At 41.2% G+C, this 19,404-nt stretch overlaps 1 protein-coding gene across 5 annotated transcripts in view; it reads left to right on the plus strand.

Moving 5' to 3' along the window:
* Positions 1–19,404, plus strand: part of SZT2 (SZT2 subunit of KICSTOR complex) — an 81,136-nt gene that overhangs the window by 7,346 nt on the left and 54,386 nt on the right. For all 5 annotated transcript variants that reach the window (XM_020783215.3, XM_020783217.3, XM_020783216.3 and 2 more), the window contains exons 6-25: positions 63–213; positions 1,100–1,206; positions 2,526–2,736; positions 4,170–4,340; positions 6,727–6,958; positions 7,314–7,443; positions 8,725–8,867; positions 9,075–9,227; positions 9,958–10,072; positions 10,680–10,885; positions 11,903–12,127; positions 12,411–12,489; positions 12,941–13,032; positions 14,463–14,631; positions 15,273–15,399; positions 15,493–15,606; positions 17,079–17,270; positions 17,348–17,448; positions 18,057–18,192; positions 19,111–19,239. In XM_020783215.3, coding sequence (XP_020638874.3) covers positions 63–213; positions 1,100–1,206; positions 2,526–2,736; positions 4,170–4,340; positions 6,727–6,958; positions 7,314–7,443; positions 8,725–8,867; positions 9,075–9,227; positions 9,958–10,072; positions 10,680–10,885; positions 11,903–12,127; positions 12,411–12,489; positions 12,941–13,032; positions 14,463–14,631; positions 15,273–15,399; positions 15,493–15,606; positions 17,079–17,270; positions 17,348–17,448; positions 18,057–18,192; positions 19,111–19,239 — 2,983 coding nt within the window. The remainder of the gene's footprint in view (positions 1–62; positions 214–1,099; positions 1,207–2,525; positions 2,737–4,169; positions 4,341–6,726; positions 6,959–7,313; positions 7,444–8,724; positions 8,868–9,074; positions 9,228–9,957; positions 10,073–10,679; positions 10,886–11,902; positions 12,128–12,410; positions 12,490–12,940; positions 13,033–14,462; positions 14,632–15,272; positions 15,400–15,492; positions 15,607–17,078; positions 17,271–17,347; positions 17,449–18,056; positions 18,193–19,110; positions 19,240–19,404) is intronic.

The following is a 19,404-nucleotide window of genomic DNA, read 5'->3' on the forward strand; positions in this document are numbered from 1 at the left end:
GGATAATAAAAGAGCTGGACGTCATAGGTTGTGGCTGATGGAAACCTTATTTCTTGCTGCAGGTGGACTTGTCATCCCTTAATCAGGATGACATCCAGGAGCCCTCAGGAAGGAAGATGGGCATCTCTATGGTGACAGCTGATGTTGGGCTTGTCAGCATGATTCGACAGGGGATTCTGGCATTGCAGCTGCTGCCCTCCAACTCCAGTGCAGGTTAGCCAGTGGGGCCCTTTCAGAGTGGGGTTACTAGGAGAAGCACGGGCACAGTCCGTAAGACCATTTCTATCAAGCGAGTTAGAGAAGAAAAAAGAAGACTGAGTCTGTTTCTCCCCAAGAATATGCAAGACTGAAAAGGCACCTGATCTCTGCAGGGGAATCTTTGGCGTCTTTGATTTCCTGACCCTGGAACCAACGTTTCCCCAGTGCAGGGATCCTTTGTGGAGCTGTTTATTGATGCTTGTGGTGACTGCTGTGTTTAAATTCTTTCATAGCTTTCAGTCTGCATGAGATTCCTTGTAGTTCTATTGCTGACCTCTTTATGTGTATGAAACAGAGAAAAGATGCATGCAGGAAATAAGTAGCTGGAATCTTCTGATTCAAGAAGTCTAAGAGCCAGCCTATATGAGATAGAAAGAGAAGTATTTGATTGTTAAGTCATCTGAAGGGTGACAAAACCTGGGTAACCAAATCATTTTAAAGGACTAAAGGTATCATGCTTGTTGGAAAGTTGAAGTTTTTGTAATTTCACAAATGGTCTACTCTTATATGGGCAAGACACAAAACTTACTCTGTTCCCGTTCAGAGAGAAGTGTGTTTGGCTCCAGCTGGCATGTTGCTGTCAGTCAGTCCAAACTGCAAAAACTGTTGTGGAGCACTGAAACCTATCTTTTGATATGGAATAAGTTTTATAAAATATGTATCCTGTTGTATTTTAGAGGAAAGAGCCACTTCCCATCTTCTGCAACTTAAAACTGAGATTGCTCACCCCTACCCATTTGGTGTAAACCTGCCTCAGACTTTAGTACTGTACTTGATTTCCATACTGTAGCGCCTGCCCTTGTTCATTTACTGCTGACAGTTTCCTTGCTCTTGTTTGCAGGGATTATTGTGATCACCGATGGCGTCACCAGTGTCCCAGATGTAGCAGTCTGTGAAACGCTGCTCAACCAACTGCGCAGTGGGACTGTAGCCTGTTCCTTTGTTCAGGTGCTGTGGGAGATTGCAGACAGCATTCTGTGTATTATTCGTACATGCAGAGTGTCTGCCATTATTTTAACCCTTGGGGCAGACTGGATTGAGCAGTCATATTTCTGTGAATGTTTCCCTACATTACTCTTGGCAACAAGGTTGTTGCCTACACTTCATATCTACTTCTGTAGTGGTTGATTTGTCTACTTAAAATGCCTCCGGAGCGGTGACACAGAACAGGTGCCATTTCCTTTAAAGAAAGAATATGCATACACAGACAGTGAGCACAGAATGACTAGGTGATTGTTAAAAATAATACAGAGAACCAATCTGGTGCTTCTGATTTTTAAAAATCTATGAAACCAAGAGGCGACTTGCAATTCTGTGCAACTTGAGCAAGCTGTGCAATTTTTATTAGTTATCATAAAATTGCGTTATTGTACCACAAAATATCATGCTCTTGGAACAGAGGATAATTTTTTATACCTTGTGTTTGTCTATGAATATGAGAAAAACAAGGATTTGTATCCCTAAGATGAACTAATTTAGTTCTGTAATGTGGTAGTTACGAAGGAGATTATCTACTCGCCCAGGAATAACTCCTATTGAACTCTACAGGGCTTATTTCTGAGGAAACAAAAACAGTGTTCACTGATAGCAACTGAAATGACAAATAACTTTTGAATAATATGGTGTTTTGCTTCTTGGTGTGTGGTAAGATCTGGGGGTGGGGGTGTTTGACTTCAGCCTGCCTAACTTAGCAAAAACTTTGGATGACGTGTAATTGGCAATTATGCTCTTGGGCAATAAATAAGCTCATAACTACTGCAGTCATACCTGTACCTTTGGGCAAAGTGTTGCAGAGACATCATAGGAGATTAAATTAGTTTCCTAACTACTTTGATAACAAAATGTTCCTCATATTATATCGGGATATTCTGCTTGGTGAAATACCTGTTGAATCACATTTTCTTTATACAAAGAAATATATTAGCTGAGCACCCTCATTTCTATGTTAGCAGTTAAACAAAGACTTCAGAGGAGGAAGCTTAAAGCTATGGTTTTTATTGATCAACTCAAACCTGATATTACTGTGAAAGAAGCTGAAATAGGCTATGTTAATAGGATTTGATTATCTATTTAGAACAGGTCTTTGTTTTCTTCCTTCCCACAATGCTTTATAAGTCTGGTGTTTTAGTATATTCTTTTTTGTGATAGATGTTCCACATTTTATACTTAACTTTTATAAAATCTTTGTAAACTGGATGCATAATTATATAATTTTTTGTTTGGGAGTATGTGCACTTTATCGACAAATGTTTTTCTGTTTCATGCAGGTGGGAGGAGTCTATTCTTATGACTGCAGTTTTGGTCATGTCCCCAATGTGGAACTTATGAAGTTCATTGCTATGGCAACGTTTGGTACCTACCTTTCCACATGTCCTGATGTGGAGCCTTCTTGTCTGGATCTCAATGTCTATCACAAAGCTTTTCTGCTATACTCATTTCTGCGCAGTGGGGAGTCCCTGAACCCTGAGTATTACTGCGGTGAGCTAAGTTGTATGGAATGAGGAAAGTTTCTCCATCTTGTACACCCTGTTGTCATCACTGCCAGTGCAGATAGTAACTCTTGATTAGGCTGAGGTATGGGAGTATACAGTTAGCTACATTCTCAAGGAAGTGAGTGTGGTGGGTATTATATGAAGTCAGTAGGACTGTGGGCATAGTGTCAGTTTTTTTATACAAATTTTCTCAAGAATGGTCCATCCAACGCAGTACTGTCAGTTACAGAGATATCAAAACAGTGAATTTGCTCTTGAAAAATTAATAAGTGATATAGTGGCCCACTTAGCTTTTCTGTCAGTGCATACCTGTAGAACCAACTTTCAGTCCCAGGTGTGCATTGATATAGATAGGAGTGGTGGGCATGTGGCTTTCCAGATGATGTGGAATGCAACTCATATCAACCTTATCCAACACAGAGGATGATGGGAAAGGCAGCCCAGCAACATCTGGAATGTTGCACCATTTTTATCCACGCAGTGCAGGATGATGATTTTCTATAGAGTAAAGAAATTTTTGCTGGCATTCTCTGTTCATGCACACAGAAATTATATTTCCTCAATACTTGTATTTTTATCTGCCTGCTTGAACATTTCCAACTATTCAGATCTCCATGTTTTTGCCCTTTTTCTGCCTTATAGTGAGGTTCTTTTCAAAAGAATAGAGGGATTATGTTCTCCACATAAAAGAGTAACCTATGCTGGCCAGAGATTTACACATTTATCATGGTAATGCAGCACAGCAATTTAGAGAGAGATACCTTTTTTGAATCATTACAAGGGACATATGAAACATGTCTGGATCAGCCAGTTTCTCAAAAGGATTTAATGTGCCCCTCCTGTATTCTGGAGGATGACAGTCATTTTTCAGTTAAAAAATGTATAATGAAACCTTTTAATTAGAACTGCAAAAATATTTTTCCTCAATGATAGTAGCTACATGGTATGTTGTATTAGTAGTTACAACTAAATGGTATGCTTATTACTGCCTACAGTATGCTTCAGCCAGTCAGCATTTTCCCATCATACTGTTTTCCTGCTGAAAAGTTCAAATGCTATCCCACTCAAAAGCTATTTGACTGATTATCTTAAATTCTCAAAAGGCAGAAAGAAAGATAGCATGATAGGGAAAAGATTATCTCCTCATCTGGATCCAGGTCTGGCTTCTTCCAAGGTTGCTTTCTGTTAAGAAAGAGGCATGACTTGTTCTAGCCGTATGTAAACATGTCTTCACCTAACTTGTAACTCTGTCCTAAGCTCTTGGTTCATTAGGCATATTCCAAACTAGGCATTTCAGTGCTGTCACCTGCTTTTTGTGGTGGCTGCTGGTGAGCATCCTGGTGTGCCTTGGGGACTGCTAGTAAGTGTAGGAATGAATGGAATGACGGCAGGGCTTTGACATGATTGTTATTGTTGCAGTGTCCCAGCACAGACTTTTCAATGAACACCTTGTTTCTGCAAGCAGCAATCCAGCTCTGGCTATGAGGCGGAAGAAGCATGCAGAAAAAGAAGTGCATGCTGACCTTATCAGTATAATTTCTGTCCGTTTGAGAGAAGGTTACAGTATCCGTGAAGTCAGTGTTACAAAAGGTGAGGCAGCTTTTGGTGTTCATATGCTGCTTGATCAGGCTAGACTTGTGTTCAGCAGATGGTCTTTCTGAATCTCTAGATTACATGTGATGCCTGCTGCATATATATGTCTCTGGGCTCTTCTCATAACTCAGTAGGATTGTAAGTGGTTCCTGATATTGTCTCCCAGATATTGATAGACTTCACTTCCTAAAAGCCATGGCCGTCATTTGCAGTGGTCCATACTACAGAATGCAAATCAGATGCATCAACCATTAATAGTTGTATAAAAACAAGGATGGGCAACACTCTTGTGTAGCTATCACACTGGTTCTTAGAACAGATTCTTTAGCAGGAACTAATAGTCCCTAACCACCACTGAGAGATGATGTGATGGCAATCAATCAAATTCTGGAGGGTCACAGTTCCTCCATTCCTACTATTGGGTATGGATGTAACAAATGGAATTTCAGATTTAAGATGTACAAAACATTTTGAATAGTATTGGATAATTCTTTCTCTATCTCTGTGTGTGTCTCTCATCTCACCACACACAAAACGAATGTACTCAGAAGTTTTGAATGGAGAAGTGGGATTCTAATTTGCCAAATCATTTTTTTTCTTTTGACCCTGCCTGGCAAATGTCTGTTTCCTTTCTAGATACTAGAATTACCAACAATGCCCAGTCCTTGTCCTTTCCTGCCATTACAAAAGAGAGCAGGGAGGCTGTATCTTGCCCTGCTATCCATAAGATTTAAGGCTTCGAAATGTCTTTTTGTGCAGTAGATGCATAAAAGGGAACTCATGGGCCTGAAATTATTTGTGCATGAAAACTTCACTGTGATTCAAAATGGGGAATTGGGATCCTGGATACCGATGACGCTTAGTAAATATTAATCCTGCAGTTTTACTGGATGCTGAATCTTTTTAACATAGTTATTAATCTGAATGGATAAAAAACAAGGATAGAGTTATTAACTAGGATAATAGTTAAACAGAGATGCTTGTCTTGATTAGGAAATCAGAATTTGATTGAAACTTCTTTGCAGCTTAGTACCAAATTTTTTCACTTTTCAAAAGGCAGTATAATTATTGGAACTCAATTGTTTGAGAGCCAGTTTGCACACACGTAAAAGTAGAAATATGCATCTGGCAGACTACTCCCATGCCAAACTCTTGGCAATGTATGTTCAACATACAACTTCTTAATCATTTTCTATTTTTTATGTTTTCAAGAAAAATCCTGTTTCTTTATAGTTCAGGGAACTGGGAATATCCCTTTCCCACCCCAAAAAAGTGGAAGGATGAAATTTTCACCATGCCAACTCCTATATCATGTACTGTAGTTTAGCCCACAAGGAAAACAGTGGTGTCTTCAAGTTTTTAAAACATGTGGTGAAAGATAGAAAACTATAAAACTTAATATTCTGTCGAAGTATTGAAAGTTCTAATAGATTTTGAGCTGAAAGCTCCTTCAGTGAAATATTTGCTGCTAAATGTAGCTATGTGACAAAGGAATTCAAACTGGCAACTCTTAAAGTGGACTTTGAACTTTTGATTTGGAAAAATATAATTTGTCTCAAAATGTTTTTTTTGGATTTGATTAAAATAATATGTTTTATACCAGTGGTTCTTAACCTTGGGTCCCGGATTTTCTTGGACTAAAACTCCCAGAAGCCCTTCACCATTAACTGTGCTGGCCAGGATTTCTGGGAGTTGTAGACTAAGAACATCTGGGGACTCAAAGTTGGGAATCACTGTTCTGTACTCTGCCCGCAGCCTCTATTTGCGTAATATTGAGAGTAAGAGACAGCCCTGCAAAGCTGCTGTTGAGACCAGTTTTCTTGTCTCTTTGGTAGTCTTTCTGCTTGCTTCTGTACAAAGACCATACAGATTGCTCAAGACATCACCCTACTCAGTGGGAAACTGGGGAAGGCAGCATGTTAAAAAGTGTACACTGTGTACACTGTACATAGGGAAGCATATTTGATTATAGAGTTCTGGTGTGGGTTCTTGAGTCTAGTTAATCTCTTGAAATCGCAGCCTGATGACTAGATGACAGTTTGTGGAAGATGATGAGTAGATTAACCTGACAAGTAACTGCTGCAGAGAATCCCCATTAATGGAAGGGAGACCTGCCTCAGGGCACTACAGCTTTGGAGTTGGTACTGTCTGAAGTTTTGATAGTGACCTACTGTGGATGTTGGGGCAAGGGGATTTTTAAACCGTTTGTTCCTAATCCAGGCAGCCGAGATGTTGTTGAAATCCAAGCCCCAGAAGCCCCAGTCAGCATTGTCTATGGTCAGATAGTCTAGGGGTGTTACAGTCTAACTACATGCAAAGTGAGAATGCAAAGTGAGGAGTCACATTATAACTCATTTCTCACAATCCCTTTGTGTGCGTATAGGTGGCACTCAACTTGAAGTGAAACTTGTCCTGCTGTGGAAGCACAATATGAGAATTGAGTACCTAGCTGTTGCCCCATGGCCCTTGGACCCTTCAAAACGTAGCACATGGGTAGAAGTAACTATGGAAGGCAGTTACGACATCTTGCATGACATCAGCTGTACAATGCGAAAGCCTATCACCAGCCTATACCGCACAACTGTGATACGGCGCTTTTGGAACACGCTGCAGAGGTGAGTCTGATCTGCTGATAGGGTTGGCTTAAGCTTGCCCAACCAAGTGGGATGGTGAATCTTGCAGTTTCTTGGGGCGATACATATTTCCTGTATGTTTGAAAGTGAGAGTCTTAAAAGTGAAGATTCAGTTTCTGGATTAAGTGGTATGCTGCTTCCTTTAAGCATTTTCCTTTTTTTCCCATCACCAATGATGCACAAGAGACAGTTTTTACGGTTGAACATAAACAGTCAGTTCTATTTGTAGGGGAAGCACAATTGAATCCAAGAACTGTCTCAGATAAATTAGCAGCCATGTAGCTCTGGTGTGATGTAAAACCTTGTGATTCTTGAGGAGTTATTTTTGCGTTTTCAGTATCAATCAAACCGACCAGATGTTGGTCCATCTGCAATCATTTGACAGTGTTCCAGAGCACTTCACCATCCCTGAAAGCACTAGAAATGGGGTACCACTGTTCTACATTCCTCCAGGATCTACTACACCGGTATGTTCTCAGCAGTTATATCTCTGGTTTTGAAATTGGAAACATGGTTCTTGTAATTAATGCAGTTCCTGTCTGCCTGTAAGATTGATTTCTGTGGTGATATCAAAGGATCAGAGGACCAGGCATTTAATCCTCCTGGTGAAAGGGAGACAGAGAGGTGAATGCTGGTAATCCAACTTCATAGATAGGCTATAGCTTCCTTTGCTGTGAGTAGGATGCTGCATACACTGGTACAATCATATCATTCTTATTCCAGGCTTATGCTGTTCCATGGGATTTCTCAGTTTCCCAAAAGTGTGTTGTACAAATACATAAATCTTAGGATCATTCATTCATTAAGAGTGTTATGAGGGGATTTAGCTGTCATGGCTAAAGGTAGGCAAAGTGTGGTCTTCCACATGTCATCTACAACTTCTGTCCGCCCTAGTCAGCAAAGTCAGATGTGAGGATTGGTAGGATTTGGAGTCTAGTAATCTCAGAGGGGTTGTGATTTGCTCACCCAGACCTAAAAGTATTAATTCCGATTTCCTTAGGAATTTCTCTTGCAGTTCATATAACTTTGCTTATGCTTAGTATCAATTGCACTGTGCATATCTGCAACATTTCCAGTTTAAATAAATACTTGTAAAAAATTTCTGTTAATTTCTTATTTTCTGAGCTAGTATCACAATACAGTAATTATTGTGCTATGGGTCAGTCAACGTACATTACAAATGTAGCTTTTTTTGACACACATGCAACACCAGGGACATCAGGTGTGGTTTTCACAAGCTGTTGGTAACAGATTGAAGAAATGTATTGTTGGGAAGATGTTTGTGGCATTACCTGTACAATTCATGGTGATCATATCTTAATTTCCTGCTATATAGGGCATGTAGCACTTTGATCATGTAAGAAATCTATGCGATTGCCCTCGAAATTTAATCTCTCAAGATTCTGAGGTCTGTTAAAATTATTCCCAGTGTAAGAGTCTCAATGTGGTGCAGTAGATAGAATTATGGACTAGGACTCTGGAAAAGAGGGCTTTAATCCCCACTTGGCTGTCTGTAGAAACTCACTCAGGGAGTGGAACTGGTAAAACCACTCTTTAAATATCTTACTTACCTTGAAAGCCCTGTTAGAATTACTGTATGTCAGTTCTGACTTGGCAGCACAGATGATATACACAAAAATTATGTATGTTGGCCAGCTTTGTGCATAGCTGCCTTCTGGGACAGGATGTGCAGCTTTCTGCTATAGAGGCAAAGGTGAAAATACTCAATGCATTTTCTTCTTTTTCAGGTACTGTCCTTGCAGCATAGCAGCTCAGATTCTTGTCATTCACAATTTGCAGCCTATTGGAAGCCCATTTTGTCTATGGATGCTAACTTCTGGCAGAGGTGGCTACACATGCACCGCATAGTTATCCTTTTGGAGCATGACATGTACGTGTGGATTGAGTTGCTGCAGTTTTCATGGTTGTGAGAGCATGCATGCAGAGAGAAGGACTTCCAAAATGTCTTTATCTTTACTGCAGTGTGCCCCATGGGGGCAGAGACAGAATTCATGTGTGAACTGTGCTTGGGAACAGAGGGTAGAATATGGCAGTATGCAGTGAACATGGGGTAATAACTCTTTGATATGTTTTGCAGGCCAGTTCCAAAGCATTTGCATACCCCAGGCAACAATGGCCGCTACAGCACAATCCAGTGCCGCATCTCTCATTCAGCCCTGACATCTTTGCTACGTGACTGGAGTAGCTTTGTGCTGGTGGAAGGCTATTCCTATGTGAAGCTCATGCGCAGGTGAGGAATTTGGTACAGAATGAGGAACAGTTGGATTGGATCTCTTCCAGTCTGTTCTGGAAAATGCAATGTCCACTAAGGAAACAAAATCTCTGTGAGGGTCAAATTTCTTCCTGTAGAAATTGGTCAGCCCAGTCCCACTGGGAAACCATGATAGAAGCTCTCCATACAGTTACTAGTCTCTGTGTTCTTCAGCTTCAGAATGCTGTGCAGTCCCTTAATGAGAGACATCACTGTGCTATATCTTAAGGCATGGTAGTGCTGGAAGTCGGTACAATCTTATCTATGCAGTGCTCTAAAATTCAGGAGTGATGTGCCCTGCCTTTCATTGGACTCTGCATAACTTTTGCCTCTCTGCACCAAATCACTGAGATAATATTTGGACAGTCTTGTTGTTTGTGGGCCAAGCAACTGAGGTCATCTGGATATCTCTTCTGCCTATGCTTCCTACTAGCCCTAGCTGTCAGTGGTGAAGGCTTATGGGAGTTGCAGTCCAATAATATCTGACTAGCTATCATTGCCCACATGTGGATAACTTTTAATTTACATGTGGACAATGTTGGGTTGTCACTTTTTGAACACAATTCAATCTCAGTTGATACTGTATTTCTCTCTTCTGAGGCAGGGAAAGGGTGCCATTTGCAGCACAGAGAGTTTGCCATTGCTTGTCTTCAGTTCAGTACCACTGTAAAGCCATTATACATTGTGTGGAATGTTTTCCCTTTTGCAGCTCTGAGGATCAGCCTCCTTTTTCATTTTATGTGGTGCGGATCATTTCCAAGGCTCCCTGCATGGTTCTTCGGTTGGGATTCCCCATTGGGACACTTGCAAAAATCAGGAACAAAGTACGTACTTGGTTAATTTCCTTGTGTGGACAGAGCAAGTATTACCTTGATTGGCATGTGCTACCAAACTTTACTAAAGCGAAGAGTAAATCTTCAGCACTATAAATCTATCTGTTGTTTTAACTTCATCTGAAGACGTCCTGATACCTGGGAGAGATCAGAAGCCTCACTTCAAAACCTAAATAACGGTGGAACTGGTACATAAAACTAGCTGAAAGGGCCATGTCCGCCCTCAGAGGAATAATATATTTTGGAAAGCATAACTTGTTTCATCGATAATTTGAAGAATAATTAAACAGTTTGTGTTACCTGCTATCTCATGCTGAAGATGCTGGAAAGAAGGAAGATGCATTCTGTTCTACAGCAAGTCCTTTAAGTATATGAGAGTTTTAAGGGAAGTTTGTGTGAGGCATAAACTGTACTTACAACCATCGCTGAAGCATGCGGTCATATTGCTGGCAAGAGCAGATTGATATACATTCAGCACAGATGCTGGGAGGCATGATGGCTGCAATAGAAGGGAAGGATTTGGGCCCAGTTCATGTTCAAGGGGCTGCCAGATAGTATGTTGTTCTTGTATCCCTGATCTGTGTTATTCTCCCAACAGATAGTCGAAGAACTAAGGGATCGTATCTTGCAGTTGCGCTTCCCTCATAGAGTACAGAGCAAAGAGGCAACACCGAAAGTGAAGAGGAAAGTTCTGGGCAGCAGTTCCCCTTCAAAATCACCTCCCATGCTGGCAGCCCAGCCATCCTTCTCAGACAGACCTTGCCTTATAGTGCTGCATAAGCCTCTGGAGAAACTCCTCATCAGGTAACAGTGGTGGGTCATATCTCTGTTCAAGCATGAGTGTAGAACATCTGGTTCCTCAGCAGGGATAAATAACACATGGTCCTTAGAACCCCATACCACAGCCGCCCTCCCCCCCCATGAATTGTCCAAAGATGTCCTTTTGGACATTCTGGAGAGGGAGTTTCGTCACATTTTGATGAAACATAGCACCTGTGGTCCTCTCAATTTTTAGATTTTTTTTAAAAAATAATTTTTTAAACAGAAAGGTATAAGGTGACTTGAAAAAAGTTTTTTAAAAATATATATTTTTATAAGAAGAAAATTGGAGATGGGGAGAAGTGCAGTCGTTCAAGCTCCGGTAATAGTCGCATGCAGCCCCTGAACCTCTGGAGGCCACCAAACTTGCTTTAGAGTTTCACTGAGCCTATAGCAGCCAAGTCCTGACATACAATGCAACAGCCATAGGTGCAGAAGTAATGAGAGATCTAAAATCTTGAGTTTCAGGTATACGGTGGCCTCCTTGTTTAGAGCAGGTGTAGTAGGCAAAACATACTTGGTCATTCAGGGTTTTCTTTTATTTACAGAGATTTTCTATCTTATCTAGTAATTACTAGCTGAAATTCTATTTTCATTCGCATAGAATTTGCATAATTTGCCACAGTAAATTGATGAGGTGCTGGGGGTGCATTTGAGTTGTGCAGTGGGGTGCTTGCCCAGGCATGTGACCAGAATCCACCCTGGCATCTCATCCAGTAGCCACATCTAGCTGTATGTGTAAAATGTGAATTGAAATGCTGTATGCAGAAGACATTTCTCTAGAAATTAGAATTTAGTCTTCATAATATGTTTGTCAGTCTATACAGAATCCTTCCTCTGCACAACGGAATTAGGTGGAATGTGCTGTAGATGTCAAGTGAAGAAGGCAGAGTTGTAGCTCACTAGCCCCTCAAAGGTGTGGGTCACTGAAGCCACCTCTGAAGAATCAAGCCCCATAGCTGTTTATCTGCCCTCTTGTTATTTTATTTCTCTGTTCCCTAGATATGAGAAGCTACCTTCTGATTACCGTGTTCCATGCCTGCTGCCTTTGGAGAATCCCCCCATGTCAGGCCCTCTCACCATGGCAGCCAGCCGGACAGCTTCCTCCACTCTGGCCTCTTTGTCTCGCTACTTCTATCACCAGCGCTGGATCTGGTGCGTGCAGTCAGGGCTGGTACCTGCAGTGCCCATCACTGCTGTAGCACAGCTGCTGTCCACTCTCACAGAGTAAGTGCATAACTTGTCCCAGAGAGTCAACTGGAGCCTGCAGAATTGGTGGCAAGAGGGACGAAAGGATGCTTGTTATGCTTGTTGTCTCCTTTTGTAACTGACAATCAGGCAACCTCATCATCATAGGATAGATGGGTATAGTGAGGTGGTACTTGAGTTTCCGGGGAAGAAAGGAGCCTGCCATTGCTTAAGGAGAATGTGTTTATGAAGAGAAGACAAGCAGGCAAGGGAGATGTGAGATTCTCATGACCTACTATGGTTTTCTTCCTGGGTTATGCAGGGTTCGTCTTTCTGAGGGCTTCCATTTTGCTTCCAGTGGTGATGGGATCATCAACATGGTACTAGAGTTGCCTATGAAGGTAGACCCCGTTTCTTTCCTCCTTTGAGTTTTGGCAACCCGCCACTCCCCTCTGATGATGGAACATTATCACATTCCCAAGCAAATGTTTAATTGGCTGTTGATGTAAGAGTCATACAGAGACATAACATAGAAATGACAAGCAGTTGCCTCTATGGAAAAAACTTAGAGGACTCTTCCAATCTGCAGCCTGGGGAAGTGGGAGGAAAAGAGTCTAAAACAGCCAGTCATAAGATGATTGCCTGGCAACTGTGCTTCCAGTTCAGTTCTTTTTGCTCTGTTTTCCATGAAAATCATGTTTAGCTGTGGAGATCAGAAGTTGCTGCAGCTCATTGAGCAGAGTGACTGCAAATTGTGCTCCTTAGTTGCATTTCTTCTAGTAGCTGAAATTCACAGTGGTATCATAGGAGAAAGGTAGCAGACAAGTGTGACATATAGGTTTTCTTCCACAGAATGATTCTTCACGAGAGAGTGGCAGTGAGAAGTGCACTTGCATTGTCCAATATGTGCTGTTCCCTCCACACTCCACATCCACTAAAGACAGGTGAGGAAAGGAGTTAAACATTCTATGTAGCTTCTAAGACCAAAGAGTCTTGTGGACAGTTGTGAGAACTTTGATAAAAATATGCCTGTGAAGGCAGGGATAGAAGAACAATATTAGTTTTTGTTGCTGTTTAGTCTTGTGCATAACAAGAATGCTTCTGTAAGTGCACAGAAATTCTTCCTATGCAGCTGGATGTTGAGATGAAAGGATCCCATTTGAATCAAGCTTGTGTTATGTATCATTTAGATGGTATGACTAGTTTATTTTGAAATTATACGTACTAGATGTATTATTGAACAAATGTTAATAATTGTGTGCCATAAAGTCAATTCTGGCACAGCAACCCTTTTCAAGGTTTTCTAGGTATAGCGTACTCGGAAGTGGTTTCCCGTTCTGCCCTGGGACAGTGCAGCTTACCCATGACTACCTGGGCTGGCTCTTTTGGGAGGCACAGTGCGAAATCAAACTCACAATGTCTGGGTCCACAACCAGATAACTAACTCACTGAGCTATCCATCCAGCTATTTATAGGAAACCATAAATATGTACTACTTCAGTTCATATTTCTTCTTCTAATGAGCAACTAAAACAATCCATTATCTTGTAAGTAAGCTGAGCTTTCATTCTACAAAGTCCAGTACCCATATTGGCAAAAGAAGAAAAATACTGTAGCACTTTAGGAAACAACAATTTTATTTCAGTGTGAACTTTCGTGGATTTAAATCCATTTCCCCAAACACTGGAGTATAAATGCCTGTGTATTAATATGTATGCGAAGCTGTAAATCATTTTAGTTAACACATTTTGGGCAGGGCGGTAATTGTATGCTATCATAGGAATGTTAGGTGGTGTTACTGGGACAGAGGTCAGAGCCTGCTAAGGGTAGCAGCTGTTTTATTATATGTAGTGTACTAAGAAGTCTTATCTCCACTGAGGCCCCTAGAAATGCACTGGAAAATTTTCATGCAACCAGTTTCCGCTGTCTCCATTTTATAATTCCTTTTTTTCTACAGTAAGCACTTTTGAGGTCCATAGCAAAGTGTCCTGGGAGATTGATATGTTCAGAAACTGGTTTATGTGTATTTACCTTCCACAACATTCCTCGATCTGTACTATGTAGAAAGCAGGGGGGCATAGCTAGCAGGAAATGGTATGGGTCAGATTGTTGCTGATATATGCCCCTTTGTATAGTTTACACAACAGAGGTTTCTTCACCTTTCATATGTCTACTGTTGAATCTCCCTTAATTGAGTTGGCCAGAAAGGAACAGTAGATGATGGGAAATACAAGGTTATTTTGGCTGCAAATCTGTTCACATTTTAGGAAGACAGGACATTGAGGCACCAAAAGAGGCATCACACCACTTGTGATTATGCAGGAGCACCCGAACATGCTCTAGCTACACCCATTCTGCTTTGTTTGCATTCAAGTTTCTCCACAGATGATGACAATGATACAGAGGTGGAGGCCATTGATGTGGACATGGAGCTGAATCTTATCACAGAATGCTGGGTGGAGCCACAAAGTGGCTGCGTGGAGGGTGCAGTGGACAGTTGGCGTCATTTGCAAGGCCTGCCTTACCAGAAAATACCTAAAGTGGTGCGTTCTTGGGATGGGGATTTGTGGGAAAACAGCCCTTGGGGGACTTTTCCTGCAGGGAGAATGATTGGCAGCAGGTGTGACTAGTCCTTTAACTGGGATGACATCTGTTCACATTCCCCTGCTGTAGCAATCTTTAAACTCAGAGTTACTGTTGCTGTAAAGACCATTTGAGTCATGACTGTGGAAGAGCACTTTTTAAAGAAGTTTTTCTGGAGGAGGGGAATGATCTAGCTTCCATGAACCTTACAGGACAAAGTCCTGTTGGTATGGACTCCTGGCGGTGATTTTTTACTAATAAAACCTCCCCCACTACAATCCTGATGCTCCCAAAGTCTTCCCCAGAGCAAAAGGGAGCCTTAGGGAGCTTCGAAAGTGGAAACAGGGATGGGATGGGGATAGGAAACTTTCAGTTTCAAGTAATTATTTCTAGCGCCTGGATCTGGCTTATGCCAGTGTAAATGCACCAACTGGATTTTGCCCATTGTATGTACTTGTGCTGTATGTTCGTATAATCCCAGTTTATCATTGCAACTCTTTCTTGTCTTTGAATGTTATGTCTTTAACAATGAAGTCACAGTGTTGAGTGCTTTATGACTTGGTTGCTCAGTCTTGTATCTAACTTCAGATCCATATTCCAGCTTTATCCTCAAGATCTGATGTGCATCCACACCTTGCTTGCCTTTGAGTATGTCAGCCAACTGTGCCAGAACAAGGATTGGTCCTTTCCTGCGTGTGATCCTAGGCCTGTTGCTGGTGCTGTTGAAGGTGATGGTCGTATCAGATACTTTGTGGGTATTTTTTTAGTGGGGCTGTTTCCAGCGTGTTTAATCAAGGTTACACTCCTGGTTTTCACTACAGGTTGTGATCATGGAAGTGGCTCCCGTGTGCATGAGATTCCTTTCCACTTTGACCTCATGAAACTACTGTCCAAGTGTCAGCAGATTGAAATGTTCTTCTTGATGCTGACAGGAGGCAAGTTACCTTAAGACTTCAGGCTTGCATTATGTAGAGGAGGGGCATGGAGAGGGCTTAGTCCAGAAGCTATTTTTTTACTTTTTCTCCCCAGTAGTACAGTGGGGTCTCTACTTAAGAACTTAATCCGTATTGGAAGGTGGTTCTCAAGTTGAAAAGTTCTTATGTTGAATCTGCATTTCCCATAGGAATGCATTGAAAACCATTTAATCCGTATCTGTTCTTTTCCGTTCATAGAAACTACAGTGGAACCTCTACTTAAGAACTTAATCTGTTTTGGAGTGGTGTTCTTAAGTTGAAACGTTCTTAAGTTGAAGCAAAATTTCCCATAGGAATGGACTGAAAACCAATTAATCCGTTCTGGCTGTTTTTTTGTTATGTAGAGGTGCGTTCGTACATTGAAGCATTAGTTCCCATAGGAACTAATGCAAAGCTGGTTAATACGTACTCTACCACTAGGGGAGAATTTTTTTTAACCTAAGATGACCTAAGGTTAAAAAAAGAGCAGAAAAGGTTTCTTTTCCTGTTCTTATCTTGGATTTCTGTTCTCAAGTAGAAGCAAAATTTAGCAAATGGAGCTGTTCTTAAGTTGGATTGTTCTTAAGTAGGGACGTTCTTAAGTAGAGACCCCACTGTAATAGAGAAGAGTTCTTCTGAACATACACAGGGCATATGTCCTTTCTGAATAGTCACTGCTCCATTCCAGCACATCTGGGCTTAATATGTAGGGGTTCCAGTTCAGGTGGTGCTGGAGTTTTGGGAATTCTCTCCTTGGCAATCACTAGATGTGAGATGGATAGAAGAATAGGACAGTGTGACATTTACCCCATGGCCCCTGCTTGTTTCACCAAACAAAGAGCTCACACGAGTATCCCAACACGCCCTTTAACGTGCTGCCACCAGTCAATCTCTTTATCAACCTACATTTCCTATGAAAGACTGAGGCCCATTCAGTACTGAACTTTTAAACAGAAACAGGTTTATTGATTGTTTTAGGACTAGTTCTTAAGCACATTCTTAAAGTTACACAAAGCTTCAGTATTTTACTTTAACCTCTTCTATCTTAATTAATACAGGTCGCACTGACTAATCACTCCTTAAGCACACCCTCTGTCCTCAAACCCCCAAACTCTATTCCTTCAAAACTGTCTCTCTCTGATTGAACTGACTAGACTCTGACTCACCCCTCCCTTAGTTTCTCCAACTCCGCCTCCCAACAGCTCTCATTGGTGCATGCAAATACACTGCTGAATATTAATTCCAGGGGTGATTGCTACAGACAGGAATGGTACTTTCTGAATTTTTTGAAGCTTCCTACAAAATCATTTCTGTTTTGCTGTGCAGGGAGGCTGGTTGCTACTGTCAGTGTCATTCCTATTAAGCTGCCAGAAATGTGCATATGGTGGGTTGATGTGCTTTCCTGGGGCACTAGGAACAGATGTTGTTCATGTTTCTGGATTTTTCCCTCGTAGCTGAGATTACAAAGGATTCTTCTTTCTTGCCCAATGAAATGCTGCTTGGCCTATTTCATGGCTGTCTTCAGCATGACCTCAGCGACAGAGAGATCATACTGTTGGGCACAGATCACGCAACTTTCATGGAACAGGTGCTGCAGCGGGACAGAGATGGCCATCCACCTCCATTTGTACTTCCAGTAATTGAAGGTAAGATATACGTACACTGATTGTTCTGTCCTGCTTGATTCCTCTGATTTCTTCTGACCTTGTTCCTCTTCCATTAGCGCTCTCCAAGGCCTCCATGCCCTCTGAACATCAGGATCCAGCCAAAACTTATCACTCTGCTGTGAACAAAGACACAACTGCCTCTGCAAGTATGCACCAGGTATAGCAGCTGTTTGCAATCAGTATCAAACTTCCAGGAAAGAGCCTCTAAGACTTGGGAACTTCCATGCCAGTCTTAGGTTTAGAAAATTGCCCAGCTACTGCACCCACCGAGCTTTAAATCTCTTTCTAAGGAGAGGTCAACATTTCTTCTTTATATTAATGCTACATGATAAAACAACAAGATAGAAAAAATACGAATGTGACTTTAACAGTATCAACTATAAGGCTTGTCTTTAAAATGTATAGACCTTTTGTTTTCGCTTTTGAGTATCATGTTTATAGAAGATCATAACATGGTGATTTGTCAAAACAAATTGTTTCAATTTTAAAGGATCTGTTGCACTAGCTTGTCAATTCCTATTGATTCAATAGCCTATTCTAGTGCAGTTTACAGGATTTTGGCCACAGTCTTGAATTTAAGGCAGTGGTGGGCAATGTTTGAATTTGCACCTGCAACAGCAAGATAAAATAATATTTGGAAGGAAGGCATAAAGGGAGATTTGTGCCTCTGAAACCAGGAAATGCTTTCCTTGCTTCACCATGATGAGGACAGGGTGGTTGTTTCTAATGAAAACTAACTTGACCAAGTTGTCTGGACTTTCCTAGGCTCCAGATAATACAGAGGGTTCAAAAGCTGATACTTCACAAGTGCCTGATAATCTCTTACCCCAGTGGCGATGTTATGCCAAACTGGTAAATCCACAGCATCTTTTCTTCACGTTCCTGCCAACTACATTCCCAGGTATGGAAATATCTGTTCTCTAGGGTGAAATGGAGAAGCTGTCTGAGAAAAGTGGTAGTGGTTGAATCTTAATCCTTAAATCACAGGGAGAAGAACAGCTGCATGCCAGGATCCTTGTTGACGGTGGTAAACAGACCTCAGGCTCATGGGGGCTGTTTCGTTCTGTTCTAGAATACTAAGATGCAGTTGGAACCTTATACAAAAGATATGTGTTTGAAACTCTCTGGTTTGCTTTGACTTCAGAACTGAACAGAATCCAGCCTTTAGTTTTCTCAATTTCATCAGTGTAATTTAAGGGGCAGAATTACTTTGTCACCATCTGTAAACTAGTAAATTATTGTCAATCCAAATCTATCAGAGATCCTAGTTTGTCTACTGACCATCTCTGAGCTGTGTGATGAATTAATCAGATCATGTCAAGGCAAGCAGAATTCTATTATGTGTCTAAATATAAGCATTTTTTCATATACAGTAGTTGCTTGTTTGGATCATTTTTTCCTGAGATTTTTGTCAGGCACTTCTTATTCTTATGGACTACAAATTAATGTAAAATGAAATTAATATAAAATTATTTTTTAAAAAATCAATATAGAACTACAAGACATTGACTCCTTCCAAACTAGTAGATCCTGTATTTCACTCTAAACTTAAAAAAAAAAAGCTACTGCAGACATGTGGTTCCGTCTGTCCTGATTGTATCCCACAAATGTAGTCAGGTGCACTGAAAACAAATTAGCTAATGACATCTACATTGAATAATGACTTCTTTGTGCTAGAACTTCTGCAACTGCCCAACTCAGTAATTTCCCTACAGCCCCGAGATGTCGATTCTCTCTTGTGCCCTGTGTCTCTAGGAGAAGGAAGAAAGCAGGGCCTGCTGTGAATATGACAGACCCAAACTATGGCTTCTTTTTCCAGATATACAGAGACTGATGCCTTCTGGGTCAGGTAAATCTGCAAAAGAGGCAGAATCATCACTTAGCCAAGGAGTGCAGGAACTGGAAACCGTGGGGTTACTTCCAACTGTCAGCATCACGCCAGCCAATGGTACCAGCCATGCTTTGGCTTTTTTTGCTTTTGCAACATAGTTCATTTCCTTTGTTGTGCAATCTGCATGTGGGGAGAGGAGTTGGCATTAGGACTTGGTTATAGATATTAATGAGTATACACTGTAGCTCAAGGTGCAAAAATTTCATAGACACCTAAAGGTAA

Source organism: Pogona vitticeps, chromosome 4 (genome assembly GCF_051106095.1).
Source record: "Pogona vitticeps strain Pit_001003342236 chromosome 4, PviZW2.1, whole genome shotgun sequence".
Taxonomy (NCBI): Eukaryota; Metazoa; Chordata; class Lepidosauria; order Squamata; family Agamidae; genus Pogona; species Pogona vitticeps.